General features: G+C 48.8%; 1 protein-coding gene across 5 annotated transcripts in view; it reads left to right on the forward strand.

Moving 5' to 3' along the window:
• Positions 1-39: 39 nt before the first annotated feature.
• The window catches only part of RNF213 (ring finger protein 213), a 52,350-nt gene continuing 35,912 nt past the window's right edge, over positions 40-16,477 (forward strand). Inside the window, exons 1-19 of one of the 5 annotated variants that reach the window (XM_075771061.1) lie at positions 40-190; positions 2,206-2,336; positions 3,716-4,044; positions 4,600-5,280; positions 5,925-6,106; positions 6,823-6,981; positions 7,261-7,454; positions 7,681-7,961; positions 9,132-9,400; positions 10,261-10,449; positions 10,964-11,162; positions 11,841-11,896; positions 12,180-12,333; positions 12,828-12,983; positions 13,647-13,745; positions 14,562-14,684; positions 15,070-15,250; positions 15,855-16,028; positions 16,308-16,466. In XM_075771061.1, the coding sequence (XP_075627176.1) occupies positions 2,234-2,336; positions 3,716-4,044; positions 4,600-5,280; positions 5,925-6,106; positions 6,823-6,981; positions 7,261-7,454; positions 7,681-7,961; positions 9,132-9,400; positions 10,261-10,449; positions 10,964-11,162; positions 11,841-11,896; positions 12,180-12,333; positions 12,828-12,983; positions 13,647-13,745; positions 14,562-14,684; positions 15,070-15,250; positions 15,855-16,028; positions 16,308-16,466 (3,688 nt within the window). In that variant the 5' untranslated portion in view covers positions 40-190; positions 2,206-2,233. Of the gene's footprint in view, positions 191-959; positions 1,033-2,205; positions 2,337-3,715; positions 4,045-4,599; positions 5,281-5,924; positions 6,107-6,822; positions 6,982-7,260; positions 7,455-7,680; positions 7,962-9,131; positions 9,401-10,260; positions 10,450-10,963; positions 11,163-11,840; positions 11,897-12,179; positions 12,334-12,827; positions 12,984-13,646; positions 13,746-14,561; positions 14,685-15,069; positions 15,251-15,854; positions 16,029-16,307; positions 16,467-16,477 lie in introns of those variants that run through there. The other 4 variants (XM_075771060.1, XM_075771063.1, XM_075771065.1 and 1 more) reach the window with 4 other exon arrangements.

Consider the following 16,477-nt stretch of genomic DNA (forward strand, 5'->3'; position numbering starts at 1 on the left):
ACACTCTGTCCATCCGTCCGAACATCTGTCTCCCCAGATAAGAAGCGACCAGTGCAGAGATGGAGCAGGTTCGACTCCTTTCTCTTCGCATCCTGTGGCTGCAGCCCTGCGCCGTGTGAGGTCGTGGGGTGAAAGCTGCTCTGCGCGCCCAGAGAGGAGCTCAGCGAGACAGCGGCAGGAGAGGGCTCAGGTAACCCCCTGCCCCGGGACCCTGGGAGGAACGAGAGGGGGAAAAGAGAGGGGTAAGGGGGTAAAAAGGGCCGGTCGTGTCTATGGTGTGTGTACTTCAACTCGTGTGTGCAAGTGAGCGTGTGAGCGCTAGTGAAGATCAGGCCAGCTCAGTCCCAGTTGGATCCAGGGATGGGGCAACAGCCGCAGCCCCGCCGTCGGCCGCTGGATCCCGCACGGTGTATTTTGCTCCAAATGTTTTGCACTTTGCTGCCAGGCAGTGGCGGGGGGTTGGTATGTCTCCGCCCCACCAGCCAAAAGTAGAAAGAGGGGCTTTGCTGGAGATCTGGGAGCTGCTAAAACGGGGCTCAGAAGGAAGAGAAGGGGGCTGAGCTCCAGGCGCGTCCCCGCCGGCCCCGGCCGCGCAGCTCTGGGCATCGGGTCGGTGCGAAGCCTCTCCCGAGCCCTGCACGGCGGGCTGGGCTGTCGGAAGGCTCCTGGTGCCGAGGCACCGGGCGAGGCCGGAGTGTCCCGGGCGGAGCGGAGCGGGCAGCTGGATGCCCGGAGGATGCCCGGAGGATGCCCGGAGGATGCCCGGCCCGCTCTCGGGCAGCGCCGCCGCCCGCAGACGCCCAGACCCCCGGCGCGGGGACACCCCCCCCCCCGGCGGGGCTCCGGCGGCCGCGGCAGGGCGGGACCCGCCCGGTGGAAGGCGGCGGGATGGGCCGGGCCGGGCGGGGGGCGGCGGCGGTGACGTCCCAGAAACGAAACTTGGCGGCTCGGCGGAGAAGCGAAACTTTTCCGGGGGGGAGGCGCCGGCGCGGCACGGCGGAGCGGGCGCTGCAGGTGCCGGTCCCCGTCCCGGTGAGTTACGTTGCCGGGGGGGCGGGCGGGGGGGCTCTGCTGCCGGGCCCGGGCGGGGCGGCGGGCTGCGGGCTCCGAGCCCCGCTGTAGCCCCCCGCTGCGCCCTGAACCCCCGGTGCACCCCGACCTCCTCGGTGCGCCCCGACCCTCCGGTGCGTCCTGAGCCCCCGGTGCGTCCGGTCGTCCCCTGGGCACTCCCCTCCTCTCTCCTCCCGGTGCACCCGGAACACCGCCACCCCTTGGTGATCCCGGCCCTCCCCGCGGTGCCCCCGGCCATACCGGCACCCCCGGTGCCCCGGCCGTCCTGGCCCCGGTCCCCGGTACCCGCGGTCCCCCCGGCACCCCCGGTCCCCCCGGCACCCCCGGCCCCCCCGCGCGCGCCGGGAGCCGCGGGCAGCCACGCCCCCTGCCCGCCGGCCCTCACCTAACGGGACTCGTTTTCATTCCGCCGGTCCTTCGCCGCGCCATTGGTCCATCCACCCGGCTCGTTTGCATATCCACCCGGGGGAGGAGGGAATGGCCGCCTATCCGCGGGGAGCAAGCAGCACTTCATTTGCATATAGGCTCCGCCCCAGGGGTCAGCCCCGCCTCCGCCCCGGGCGGTGCAGGTGAGGGTCGGGGCTGCGGCCTGCGGGGCCCGCCCTGCCCTAGTCCTCGCCCTCCGCCGGTCCCGGTCCCGGTCCCGGTCCCATCTCCAGCTCCAGCCCTCTCCCGGCCCCTCCCCGGGGGTCGGGGCTCCGGGCCTACCCGGCGGGAGCGGCGCTGGCACCCTGCGGGCCTCCGGGCTGCCGGGGGCATGGGGCGGGCCCTGGCAGCGCGGTACGCCTCGGCCTGCCTCCGGGCCCACTCGGCCGTGCTGCGTTTGCTGTCCTTCGCCAGGACCGGTGCGTTCCCAATGTGTTTAATTTTAAAAGATCTCTGTGCAGAGTGGAGTAGCTATTTTTATTTGCCCCCCCCCCCTCTTTTTTTAAAAAAAAAAAAAAAAAGCATTTGTGGCTCCCCCCAGCCTGTGGGCTGGCACAGCCGAGGGCCCTGCTCTGGAGTATCACAGTGGTGTCCTGTAAATAAACCCGTGCCAGGAGGAAGGTTGCGTGACAAAGGTTCATGACTTCACATTAATTTTGTATTTCTCTTTGTGCCCCATCCTTTTCTCTTCCTCTTGGCTCCGAGAAGCTTACCGCCGAGTTTGTGGCTGGGAAACATGGAGTGCCACGTGTGTCACTTTGGGGACGATTCTCCCAGTTCTTGCAGCGAGTGTGGGGCCCAGGCGGCTCCTGTCGCCGGCACTGGGGATGAGGATTCAGGTAGGAGGATGCAATGCGGGGTGAGCTGGGGGATGCCGTGCGAGGGCTGGCTGCTGCCCCGTGATCAGAGGCTGGGGGTGTCCGCTGGTTCTTGGGTAGCTCTGAGCTGCTCTGCTCTGGCCAGGTCATTACACGCTGCTCTCGTCTCAAACTTCCCACGCGTTACTGGCCAGGGAGGAGTTTTCCTCGCTTTGCAGTGACTGGTGGGGGATGGAGAGAGAAGCGAGTTGGTTGCTGATGCCTCCTACACACATTCTCCACGCTCAGATCTCCGGTGTTGAACTAGTTTCCGTTTTGCCAATGAATTGGTGCCATTTTTATGTATTACAAACATATTACAGTTTTACTGTATTACAAAGACTGGTCTAGTCCCTCTTGAACTAGAGTTTCCTATCTTCAGCTTATTGTTAGGTTCAGAATTTGCTCCCTGAATTTCTGTTGATAACACACTAATTCTGCCGCTATGAACAGTAACAGAATGAAGTACACAATTAATGCAGGATTTCTTAATCCTTTATTTGCATAAAGAGAATGACCCACCAGAATTACTTTTGGTTTGTTGATATGAGGAAGTTTGTTGATGTGACTTCCACAGAGTCAAGGCCTTTTCTGCCTCTCACCCCACCAGGGAGTTGGCTGGGGGTGCACACAGCTGAGCGGTGCAATGTACTGTCACCGCGCACCTTGGGGCTTCTTCGGCATTTTGACAGGTAGTTGTGGCTCCCAGCGCCTGCTGCTTCGGCTGGTAGCATGTTAGCTGGAGGTAGTATAAAGATCAGTACCTCAATACAATGGTTTCTTATCTTAATTATTCAGCTGCTGGCTGTGGGGGCCTTGGTACCCCTGTGTCCAGCTTGGGGGTCCCTGGGACAAGAAGGACATGGAGCTGTTGGAGCGAGTCCAGAGGAGGCCACAGAGATGATCCAAGGGCTGGAGCACCTCTGCTATGGACACAGGCTGAGAGAGCTGGGGTGGTTCAGCCTGGAGAAGAGAAGGCTCCGGGGAGACCTTAGAGCCCCTTCCAGTCCCTGCAGGGGCTCCAGGAAAGCTGGAGAGGGGCTGGTGACAAGGGCAGGGAGTGACAGGCCAAGGGGAATGGCCTGAAGCTGAAGGAGGGGAGATAGAGATGAGATCTGAGGCAGAAATCCTTCCCTGTGAGGGTGCTGAGGCACTGGCAGAGGTTGCCCAGAGAAGCTGTGGCTGCCCCTGGCTCCCTGGCAGTGTTCAAGGCCAGGTTGGATGGGGCTTTGGGCAACCTGGGCTAGTGGAGGGTGTCCCTGCCCATGGCAGGGGTGGGACTGGGTGGGCTGGGAGGTCCCTTCCCACCCAGACCGGTCTGGGATTCTCTAGTTTAACCGTGAACCTTGCCTCCATTGCAGAAAGAAGAGAGGTGAAGGTCGCTCCAGTCCCTGATACAGGAGCAGAGCCTGGAGGAGATGTGAAGGGAGAAGGCACTGATGGGCCTCCTTCCACTGCTGAAACAAAGGAGGAGGAGGGAGGATTGCTGATGGAGAATGCACGAGCTCTGATCAATACTTCAGAGACCACACCTGAGTACACTGCAGCTGGGCCTTCTTCCCCTACTGAAACGCAGGAGGAGAAAGAAGAGGGAGCATCACTGCTGGAGGGTGTGACAGCTCCAAGTCATAGCTCAGAGCCCGCACCTCAGTGCATGGCTGGTGATTCTTCTGAGAAGCCACAGAAGAGGGTAAGGCTTTTTGTCAGTGCTGAGGAGCAGTAGCAGCTGGTAACTTGGTGCTCTCTCTTTTGTAAAGTGCTGAGGCTGGGCTGCATCACCACGAATCCCTTTGGTCTGCAGCTGGGTGCTGCTGCCTCTGTTCCTAGGCAAACTGTAGATGTTTTTGCTTACGTAGTGTTGCATACACAGACAGCTAATGTGCTGAGTGGTGCAGCTCCCCCTAACAGGACATTTGGTGCATTGAGGGAAACGGTACAGAATTCAGCTTAGTAATTGGTCTGGTCTTGTTAGTGAGCATCGTGCTCAGTGCTGCTCTGTGTTCCTGCTGAGAAAGTCTTGAATATTAACAATGCAGAATTCTCAAGCGTTACTTGCATTTCACCGACTATACGAGATGGTAGCTGGTCTTGTCCTTGTCTTCCTAGTCATTCTCCATTAACCTAGTGTAGCAGGAAGGTGTTGATACTAGCTGCAATGGAGGAAGTAACAAGGAATTTCTCTTCAACAATGAATAAACAGACATTGTGGTGTTCAGGGGTTTTGTTTTGGTTTGGTTTTTGATAGAAAAAGAAGAAGAAGAAGAAAGCAAAGAAGAGTCTTTCCAGCTCTGGGGAGCAGGGCTCTCTGCCTCCTCTAAGCACAGCACCGGCTCAAACCACAGAATCGCCTGATACATGTATTATTCCACAGGAAATCCAAACCCCAGGCAGTGAAGTAGCCAAACCGGGTGACGGTGTACATGCTGGTGACAGTGGAGGCACACATGGAAGCAACACAGTGCTGGGTCACTTGGGAAAGGAAGCCGGAAGTCTGGAAGTGGTTGCAGAAGGTGGTCAGAGCAGTATAGGTGTGATGTCCCCACCAAAGCAGAGCAGCATGGATAGCGTGGCTGCCCCATCTCCAAGCTCTGCGGCCCCAAAGGAGAAAGTGGGGGGCGAAAGTACCACAAAGTGTGGAGAAACGGTCAGGAGCGATGTGGAAGGGGGCAGTTGTGCTCCTGACGCTGGCCAGCTTCCCAAAACCAGACCAGATTCCCAGTCTGTGGGTCGCAGTAAGAAATCGGCTTCAACAGGGGAGACAGCAAGCATTTCCTCTGGGCTGTCTCCAGGAGCACCTAAAAGTAAGCCTGCAGGTTCTGCTGAACTTCAAAGTCAAGACAGAAAGACTTCAGCAGTGGCCAAAAGCTCGCAGGCTGGGAAGGATGAACAAGACACCAGGCAGAAAGCGAGCTGCTTGACTTCCAAGGTAAATGTGTGAGTGAACACCCTGGTGAGTATTTGGTTGTGCAGGGCAAAGTTTCCCTTCATAACTGTGACTCTTTTGTGCTGTCAGTAAAGCTGAAGACCACGAGGCTGGGGATATAGGGGGAAAGCTGGGAACACTATGAAGTGTTTCTTTTTTGAGTTTTGCTCCCCTGTGTGTTAGTTCTAGCACAGCTCTCACTGAGTGGTTGTTCACTTGCCCCCAGGAGCTGTGAACTTATCTCTTCTCCAGCCAGCTCTTCCAGATGTGCTCTCCAGCGAGCTGTCAGCTCACAAAGCTTCATGCTTTGTAGGTGTCTGCTCCACTCATGGACGGGCCTGTTAAGCTGCAAATTGCTGTTGCTTATCTTTCATGTTCTTTACGCTCCATCCTCTGGGGACCTGTGGCTTATTGACCTGACTTCTTGCCAATGTTTTTGGGTGGATTCCTCTTGCAATCATGCACTATTTTCCTTAACCAGTAGCTTCCCTCAGTGAGGGATTTGTATTTCCAGAAGTATGAAGCTAGCTGGTATGCTGTGATTTCTGGGTATCCCCGCCCGTCTGAAGAGATATTGGATATTTCTGGGGCTGTTGTACTTCCAGGGTCTCCTGTTTAATTGAGCGTTGTCTGTCTTCCTGTCGCAGAATGAAGACCCAGAGCAGAAAAAGAAGACCCCAAGTGAGAAAGTGCATGGAGTAGCTGAGAAGACAAGTCAGACCAAAGGACCTGAGCTTGCTAGCAAGGATGATGCTTCGGCTGTAACAGGCAGTCACAAGGACAAAAAGCAACAAAGGAACCGGAATCCTGTGGATAAGATTAAAGAAATGTGAGAACACCCCTGCTGCTCCCCAGCATTCTTCCCTTACAGGATTTGGTGTGAGAAGGAGTAGAGGAGTCCAGACTGAGGCAGGGCATTGAAATACTAAGATTAGGTCTGCAGGTATCTTGGATGTGTGGAAATAGAATTGCCTTAAAACTGAGGTAAACTACTGCTCGTGCAACAGAGAGGCAATGTTTAATTGGGAGTTGCAGCTCAGGTCATGTGCTGGGTAATGTGGTATACCTGGTACTTGAACCTTTTTGAGTATCTGATGAATAAAAAAAGGAGAGAGACTGCCCTCTTATTTCTTACTCTTACGAGCAACATGTGCTTCACACATATAACTCTTTAGGTTAATGATGTGAAAAGCTGTTTTGATTAGTATAACATGTTTTGCTTAGTGTGTATGAGCTGGAAGAGGGATAAAGCATAGCCATTTCAGGTGACTGCGGTTGAGGTATTTCTGTTGGCTTACCAAGTAGTGACCCAGATGCATGTGGTCAGAGCATTTCATGCCACCTTTAGGAACACATTTTTCCTTTTTGCACTAGGCCTGCTACGTAGCATCGGTTTTTGAGAACTGCTGACAGAGCTTATGGGTCTTGCATCCAGTAAGCTAGTGGCTCAAATTTTATTTGTTGGTTATAATATTTGTGCAATTAAAAAAAAAAAAAAGTAAAATTTAGAATTCTTTCTATTTTCCTCTTAATTCTTTCTTGTAGTTCTGTGAACCGAAGTGATGGTGTTACAGTATATTTCCATGCAATATTGTCCAAAGACTTCAAACTAAACCCCGAGACCCATAAAGTGTTCATCAGAGCTGGAGGCATTTCTCCCTATCTGAACTGGAAGGACAACATTTGTGAGCTGAACTGCACCAAGTATGTACCCTCTTGAGTCACACAGGGGCACAGGAGTGTTCTGGCTCTGGAGAACAGGATGCGATGTGGTGCTTTGTTTAATATGTAAGACTGTAGCTATATGTCCATAGGTGGGTATTCCTATGAAGGGTTTTCATAGTGGAAATCACTAGTCTAAAATTTTCATTATGAAAGAATAATTGCTATTCCTGTTAAAAATAGAGTGATACATGGAAAAGGAAGTATATTAATTAGCTGACATGTCCTTTGCGCTCCTTTGCTGTGTTTTGTGTTTCCTAGGGATCTAGGACAACATGGATACCTCATTGAAGGCACTGTAACTCTTGCAAAAGAAAATATGAATAAATACATTCCTTACAAATATTGGGTTACCTGTGATGAAGGGGAGTATGAATTTATTTACAAGCATCCAGTATCAAATAATCATGTGAATCGCTGCTTATGGATAAGACGTGACTTGCTCAACAACGGAGGTGAGCTTTTCTGATGGGATCTGCATACTGGGATGATCCGTGGGATGATCTCTAACTTCATGTGGACCAGCAGTGTTATCAGACAGCACTGCCTGAAGCTGGAAACTTAATGGGTTAGCGGGGGTATTTCTGCAGACAGCTGAAAGAGTGAAGGCATGTGCAAATGTGTGTGTGTGTGTGTTAAATGATTGTTTTCCTGTGCTCTCATCTGTGTTGCTTGTTCTAGAATGGCACCAGTACGATGATATTGTGTGTGCAAAGCCTTCTGTAATGAAAAACTTCTGGAAGATATTTTCTCGTGATAAAAACAAAGATGTGGTGGAAGGGAAGATAATAGCTGCAAATATTATGTTAGAAAATATCTTCAGCATTCTTGGAACCTGGAATTCCAACAACCTGAGAAACTTCCTCTTCCAGCTGAGGCAGTTTCATGTTGTTACCAGCAACCCAAGGGTGTATGACGGCAGAGAAATGCTATGGACAGAGTTAAACTTTGGCACGCAGCAGGTAATCTGTTTTCTTTTAACAGATAGTAGAAAAGAGATGGTTACTAAACACAGAACTTTAATTCTGCTGTTGACCTGTTTGGGTTAATTTTGCTTTTCCAGTCAAAAAGTTCAGGTGTGACAGGACCAGTGGGCATCCTTTGGGGTGACTGCCACCATCTGCCTTGGGAACTGCAGTCACACCTTTGCAGTTAGGTGCTGCTCTGAATATCCCATGTTGGTCAGCAGCAGAGCTGTGATGTGGCAGCTTCTTACTTGAGAGGGTTTTGTGTCTAGATATTGATTTCCTAAGACTGGCCCTTTAGTTTTGCTGCCAGTCACTCTGTCACCAACTTCTTTGCACTCATCTTGGACTCCAAGCCTGCCTTTTCTTTCTTTCTTTTCTTTCTTTCTTTCTTTCGGTCCAGTTCTAAGCAGTCATGCAGACGGGGCTTCTGCAGTGCTAAATTTCTTACCTGGCATAATTTTGAAATATGGCAGAAATGTCATATTGTCTTTTTTGGGGCTTCGGACGGGTGTCAGGGCTGCTCCTTTCTAACTTTCCGCAGCCTCCCTCCTCCTGGTGATGCGGGAGAGGCCACAAGATGGCATACCTGCCCAGCTCAGCGCAGCCCATGGGTGTTTCATATCGCTGCTCGTTTTCAGAAGAGTGAATTTGGTGTCACCGGGCACCATGGTACTATGGATCCCCTGTGCATGGTTTCAGAGTAGCTTTTGGGGGCTGTGGGTAAGGACAGAAATCTCTCTCCCTTCGCTGACTCCCAACCAAGCCCGAGTCTGCTTGCCAAGCCGGGCCGTGGCATGTGATGGTGACCGAAGGCAGCGTTGGGTGTACAACTGCTCACCCGTTCCCCTCTGGGAATCTGCCCTGGTCCCTTGATGCTCCCCAGCTCTCCTGGGCCTGGGGAGGTGCAGCAGTAGCTGAGCAGTGGGAGCTGGTAGCACAGAGAGGGGCACCAAACCGTCACAGGCACTGGGATACAACGCCTGATGTTCTGGTGGTGGTCAGTACCACAGGTGCTTAGATCCTGGTACCACCATGGTGCCGTGGGGTGTATAGGGCTATTGAGCGTCCTTGCTGTAACTGGCCAAAGAAAATGGCTTCAGGAGAAAAAGATTTGTTGGGGAACTAATGCTGTGGTCGGTTTGCTTCTTCCCTTCTTTATGCCAGGTGAATGAGTTGCTGCTAAAATATATGAGGAAAATAGCTTTTCCTTTCTTTGCACCAGAAGGTGCAAAAGCATCACAGGAGGACGTAGTAGTAAAAAGCAAACTAGCTCTGGGGCTCACCATTCTCACAGTAGTTGAAGACCTCCAGCTGCCAGGATTTGAAAGGGATCTGGCTGACCTGTGTAGCCTCTTGTGCTTGGACAAGATGTCACAACAAGCCATACGGGATGAAATGAATCAAATCAAAAAGGCTTTTGCAGCAGTTACTAGGTACGTATGTTACTGGAGCACTTACAAGGTAACTAGCTGGGCTGGTTTTGCTGCAAGCGTAGCACCCTGTGATAAAGCAATAAGGGATTTGGGTCTCTAGTGTCAGAGAATCAGAAAAACAGGTTTGAAGGGATCTTTGGAGGTCTCTGTTCCAACCTTCTGCTCAAAGCAGAGCTAATATCCAGTCAAGGTTGTAGTCGAGTTCTGAAAAACTCTGGGGATGAAGATTGCATAACCTCTCTGGGGCCCTCTTAGTCCAATACCTTGCCTGATGTGCACAACGTTTTACTTTTGTCCAAACAGGACTTCCCATCTTGCAACTTGTCACTGTTGCCAGAGTAGTAGATTGAGTTAAAACTATTGGTTTTTCTTTATATATAAAATATCTCATTTGTTATCCTTTTCTGCCAAACAGTTTCTACCTTCTTACCTGTTTGCGATTCATACTCACAAACTCAATGATCGAGATCGTCATATGTTTACTCCTTTAAATTTAAATGCCACATTTGGATTCTTCTTGTGTCCTCTGATGTGCATCGTTCCACATGTTTTTCTTGATTTTTCCTGAGTGCCTGCTTATTAGACTGTTATTTAACTGTTTATCTGGCACTCGAATTTCTAGTTCTTCACTTGCACAGCTGCAGCTATTAAACTTCCTTTTGGAGACCTTTGTAGTACTTAAGCCCAACGAAAGAGGCTGAGAATTGTCCCTAGAATCCCTGGCTAAAATAATGATCAGAAGTTATTTGAAGGTACATAGCAAGATTGAGATGTAGCCCCCCCCTTCCCCCCCCGGACATTCTTGAGCCCTGTAAAAAGCTATTCTTTTACTATGTGTTTGTTTTGGTATTTTTTTTCAGTTTGAAGGTTCACATGATAAACTTGTGCCAGAGATGCATTGATGAGCAAGTAGACCAGTGGGTGTGGGTTCTTCCTCTTCTGCATTTCTTCGCTGATCCTTTGCAGCATGACCACTTGCCAATGGAAGAAGATACCTGGGCAGGGCTGGAAGGGCTTCCGTTTGCTGAAACAAGGAAGAAGCGACATCCGTGAGTTTTCCAGAATTACTAGTTGTAGCCAGTGCCTTGACATTGTAGTTAGTGATGGTCACCTTTATCTCTTTTTTCCTAACTCTTGATTTTAGAAATTAAGAAACGTAGCATGTTGATGGTACCTACTTGGGATATATGAACACAGATCATATTGGTTGCTCAGAATGTGGTGTACAGAAAAGCTGTGCAGTATATTACTGTTCAGACGCAAACAACTCTTAATTCTGCAAGCTGTGGAGAAGCTTGCACGCGGTTGGTGATGCCTGGCGTGAGTTAAAGCAGCTGATGATATGCGTTGTGCAGAATCTGAGCAAGACCTGGAGTTTATTTTCTTTGAGTGCTTCTGCTCAGTAGTTTGACACTGCCTCCGCAATTACTAGGTCTTGGGGTCTTCTACCAGTCTTCAGCTGTGAATGAAAAAAACACAGGAGTGAGAATAAGAGTCCACTGTGGGCTCAACAAGATTAGCCTCTTGTACCTTGAAAACTTGAAGATTTTGTCTTCCATCCAGGGGGACCCTACTGCAACTAATGGAAGAAAAGAAACACTTGATGGAATTTGATAAGAATCTGGTCAAGTCCTGGATCTGTGTACTGCCCCTGGAGAGCCTGGCTGAATTTATAGAAAAGTTTTCCAGTGATTTGTTAGTTACTCTTCAAGGTGTTTCTTACAGATTAGAGGACGTTTACTTCTCGTCGTACAGTTCTCAGGTTTGTCTTCTGGCAGCTTTCCCCAGCTAAGGGGTAAAGGCAGAAACTGGGCTGTAGTGTGCCTTTTAGCAGAGCTGACTCACTGAAGGGAGTGTGCTTGGTAGCAGGTCAGAGTACAAAGAGCTTAATGTTTGGCTAAAAGCAAAAATAGTTGCTCTGAAGCAAGAGACTCCTAAGAGGAGATGAGAGGGTGTATCTGTAGCAAAATATGTTGTTGGCATTGATGAGAGAAGGATCTGCCTATCTGGATTTGCTCTTAGTCACTGATGGCAAATATTTTAATCCTGAGATCCTCAGATGGCTGCCTGAAACTGTTTTTTGCATGGCTCTTGGGGGTTTGGGCAAGGTGCTGCTGGTTTGGGAGATTTTCCTGCCTGTGGTGAAAACACTTGTATTTGTGTGAGGACAGCAGGAACTGGATGTTGCAACTAGTAATAATAAATGTTAAACCCCTAGATTGTAACACGTGCAGGTTTTGTTTGTACAAATAATAGCTACCTATACGTTGACTCTGACATCCAGTAAATAATTTTTGCAATTTTATAGCATACTTATAAAAGCGTTGGAGAAGGCATGGAAGAGTACTGAATTCCTTCTTTCACAGCATCCCCTCAACTAATGAGAAACCAGTCTGTAAAACACTTCCACAGTTTAATATTTCTATCTTTCCATTCTTAGGTAGTAGAGAGTCTTCTAAAGACACTGCTGTCTACCTTGGATGAGAAACAGGCCAGGTAACTGAAGTGCACTTTTGTGAGAACATCGTCCTTTTTATTTACACTGTGCCTGTGGGGTGGGGTTATGCTTGTAGCTTGAATTTGGGCATCGAAATCTATATGAACAAAAGAATCCTGTATTTCTAGCCTTCTGTCAGATAGCAACATTTTTTTAAATCCATCTGAGGGAGGGATGGTTAGTTGCCACACTGTATTGAATGTGGTGGGTGGGGTTTTTTTAGTTTTTTTTTTTTCCCTTTGAGCAGAAAATAAATTCTTTGTCTTTATTCCTGTCCTTCAGAGCTCTGGAAGCTCGCTCTTGGCAGTCCTGCTTGACCTGGTGCCTCAAGCTGCACAAGAGTGTCTGCAAGCATGCGAAATGCGGGATGTGGTTCAAGATTCCTGCTGCTTCTGCCATGATGATTTCGAAGGCTGCCAAACTTCAGCCTACAGCAGTGAGTGCCAAAGAACCATTCATGGCTTGATATGAGCAAGATGTTTGGAAATGGTACAAAAATGGTACAACAGACTGATTTTAGATCATATCCATTCTCAGTTTGGAAAACTTAATACTCTAAATCAACCAAGATGGTGATACTTTCAAAAAGCTGTGAAATCATTTAATGATTTTGATTCCTCTTAGTGAAAATAAGGTCAAATGCCTAGGTGGGCTCTCATGGGTTTTGTTTTATGTCTGGGTTTTTTTCCATTAAATATGCTGTATTTACTTCCTAGAATAAGCATTTTTAAGCACAAACTATTTATAAGCATTACTTTTTCCCAGCCTCCCTCTATCCTTTATTCAAGTAGTGGTGGGTCTCTGTGGCTGGGCATGTTTGTACTTTGGATGCATTTGGGCTCTTTTAGAAGTATTTATTTAAATCAGTTGTACATTTCTCTCCTGCTTGAACTGGTCTTACTTTTTTTTCTTCTCCTGTGTGTGTGTCAGGTTCCAAGAGATGCTGTGCAGGAAGCTGTAGAAGTGTTAGAAGTATTCAGTGAAACTCTGAGACACACTCGAACTTGGTTCAGAAATGCTTTAAACCAGAAGTTATTGAAAGAATACCTGGACCATGTGACGTTCTCTCTCTATTGGGAACTTCAGGTTTGTAATCTTCTAATAATGTGAACAAAAAGGTGTTTTACTGTAGCTTAACCATATAGTCTTTATTGGCTCTTTGCCGGGAACCATAGCTGCTGTGGCTGGGTGAGGAATGAGACGGGACAGGCAATACAGACTACAAGCTGAGAAGCTGCATTGTTTTAAACGCTCTTGGGCTGAGAAGCAAAGGCTATAATTGGTGCTGCTCAGCTCACCTCGTTCCTCGCTTTTCTTGGCTGCTCCAAGAGGCATTGCTGGGATGAGGAGCTGCCCTGTTGGTGTTTAGCTGGAGCTGTTGTCGTGCTCACCCTGTGTGTCCTGCTGGCTGGCTGTCCTTCAGGTCTTCAGCAGCAAAGCACGGAGCAGCTCCTTACAGTCTGACTCGCTCTGCTCCCAGCCCTCCCTGGGACAGTTTCCAGCATCAAGGTGGAGGTGGTTCATCCAAATATCTCCTTTAGCACCTGGGACATTTTGACACTGTTTTGGGCTTAAAAGCTGCCTTTTGCTGCTCTGGGAGCACCGATCTCCTGGGTGGAAACATCTGAAAGGACTGCAGGCTGTCTGAGGAGTGTGGGCTCTCTCCTCAGTGTAGTTCTTCTAATTTCCTTATTTGAATGTTAAATCTCAGCACTCAGTGTTTTGGGTTTCTTTGCTTTTCACCTGCAGGCCTGGGATGAATTTGTGAAGATCAGCTTTCCAGATGAACAGTTCACTGAGAAGTGGAAGAAGACTTTACTTGCAGATCTGGAGAAAAGAATTCAGGAGGTAGGGGCGGGGGCTTACAGGCAGTCACTGCATGCCAGCAGGCCGAGTTCAGAGCAGACAGAGTCTTCTGCTGTGCTTAGAGAATAGCTTCTAGAGCCAGAACGGGCATGTGAAAACACCGTGGTCGTAGAAATTGCCATGGCTGTTATAAACCATGTTCTGGAGGCTCAAAAATTGGACATGAAACCGTACCATGCAGTATTCTTGGTGTCAGACTCCAGTAGCCTGCTAGCCTGGCTGCGTGCTGGTCTGTTTCTAGCAGTGACTGAGATCCTCATGCTTTAAAGGCAATTGCACATTTGGAGCAATTACCACCCCTATGGTTTTAAGAAACAGTGGGTGCAAAGTAAGCACGCAAGGACTTCCAGAAGCAAAGATGCTGCTTGTCTCTTTTCATTCATTGTGCAGAAATTGTGTTGTCTGGGCTCCCAAATACACACACGATGTAAGTCCCTTCTAAATTGACCTGGTATATCTCCTCATCTCCTTTCTATATCACCTGCAAAATTCTTTAAGCCATTGATTTTCAGGGTATAATCAGGAAACAAATATTTCCTGATGGAAGCCTGGCTTGGAGAGAGACATATTAAGCAATCACATGTTTTAGACACAAACAATCTAAAAGATTTTCCAAATATTTATTTGTGTTTCATCTCTCTTCCAGGCCCTGGTAAATGGGCTGATGCTTGGCTCCACTAGGAAACTTGAATTTTTCGACTTCATTATTTTTACTGTCTTAGTAGCAGCACTCCTTCATGTTTTCAGAAACACTCTGGAAACTTCAAATTGATAAGAAATCTCCCTTTTGCCCTATAGGAGCCTCCAGTTAACCAAATCTTAGTCTACTGTTGTCAGCACTACCGGTTCACAGGACTTGACTCTTCCATTGGCTGGTGTTTCCATAATTGTGCCACAGAGGCTGTAACTGCAGCTTGCCAGGTATTGTATTTTCCCTCACAGTAGGAAAAGGAAAATTCAAATTTCCTGTTGCTTAGTATAGGGATGGGTGTTGTGGTGGAAGGAGAGTTGCGCATTGCTCTCATAGCTTGAGTTGCTGTGGATTGTTTAAGTTTGATAAATGAACAAAAAAAATATTGACAAGAAATCAGGAAATGAGGATCCACTTATAAAGGGTCCATGAAAAACACTTGTAATGCTGTTGGCATCATGGCTTCTGCTGTCAGTCACGTCATACGGCTTGCTTGGAATATGCCTCTGCAGAGGCGTGACCTCTGGACATCAGTGCCTGATCCCGAGAGAGGTGGGCACAGTATAGTCTGAACACTGATGCGTTCCTCGCCTCTGTCTTGTATGCCTTGTGCAGACTCAGAGCAATCTCCTTGAGAAGATATCTTCCTACAACATGAGCCGATTTAGCCAGCTTGTATCAACTATTATTGTGAAGTCATGGCCAATCAAGAGCGGGCAGTCTGAGGATGATTTTGATGAGATTTTGCACCACATACTTACATGGCCTGACATCAAACATATCTTCAGCTTTAATGGTATGTCTGTTAGTTATATCTATAGGAGTCTATGAAAAGCTGTTCTCTGCCTTGCCACTCCCACATTGCAGAGCAGCAAACAAATATATAAAAATTGTTCTACTCTTCTTTTATTCCTTATCTCAAAGCTCAAGGTGTTCAACCTGTTTTCGGAGAGGAAAGGCTAAGGAGAGGGAGCTAGTATTCCTCTTGTGCTTATCCCCTGCAGCCAATTCAGAATTTGTACTGGGCTGCTGAGCCTGTAGATCAAGTGGATTTGTAGAATGTAACTTCTTTCTCTGAGAAGTTCTAATAAGTTATTGCTACACAAAAATGCAACAGTGGTCGTGTGAATGGATCAAAATGGCTTGTGTTTCCTCCACAGGTTTTGGGTATGGGCTCTCCATGGGAAGGTTTCTGAATTGCTCTCCTGAGATCCTGGCTGTTTCTGTTCAGAAAAGCATGAGGGTTTGGAGGGTGGTGTGATGACTTCTCAGGCTTTTGGGTAGGGATTTGACTGGGAAATGGAAGGACTCTGTATCATGATGCTGAATAGTTATTGATGCTGCCTAGTGTTTGTGAAGCAGGGCTGATCCAGGTTTTACATGCTTTGTTTCTGGAACAGGAACAAACACAAAGCTCCTAGAAAAACTTACAGATGAAGCAAAGAATGTGATGGCCACAGCAGACTCCGTGTTTATGAGTGTCACCGATGGCATCCAGAAAGGGTGTGTCCTTGTGAAACATCTGGAAGAAGTTTTCCAGCATGAGAAACAGTTCATCTGTATCTGGGAGATAAGTAAGAGCACCATTCAAAGGTGGCATTGTTGGCTTACAGCATCACTGTAGTGATCGATGGCCTGCTCTGTTAACCTATTTCCATGATTAGTAATGCTAATTAGGCCCTTCAGCGGTTAGCAGTGCTGCCCTTGTCTTTGTCTTTTACATGGAGCACCCAGCTCCGGTTTGTTGTCTGCCTTTCACTGTGGTGTTTGTGACTCTGCAAATCCAAACCTGAGTTATGGGTGCAGGGGGTGGGACATGTCTGCCTTGTGACTACAGGTGAGTTTTCTTTCAGAGCACCAGCAGCTGTCACGTGAAGACAAAGAACTAGCCCAGAGACAAGTGAAAGAATTGCTGCAGAGGAGACAAGAAGAAGTAACGCTTCTCAGAAAAGAGAAAAAAGCAATAGGAACCCTTCTGAGCATGTGTAGGAAGGTGCAGGCGTCTGTGAAAGGTAGTGTTTTG

The sequence above is a fragment of the Balearica regulorum genome, chromosome 18, assembly GCF_011004875.1.
Source record: "Balearica regulorum gibbericeps isolate bBalReg1 chromosome 18, bBalReg1.pri, whole genome shotgun sequence".
Classification (NCBI taxonomy): Eukaryota; Metazoa; Chordata; class Aves; order Gruiformes; family Gruidae; genus Balearica; species Balearica regulorum.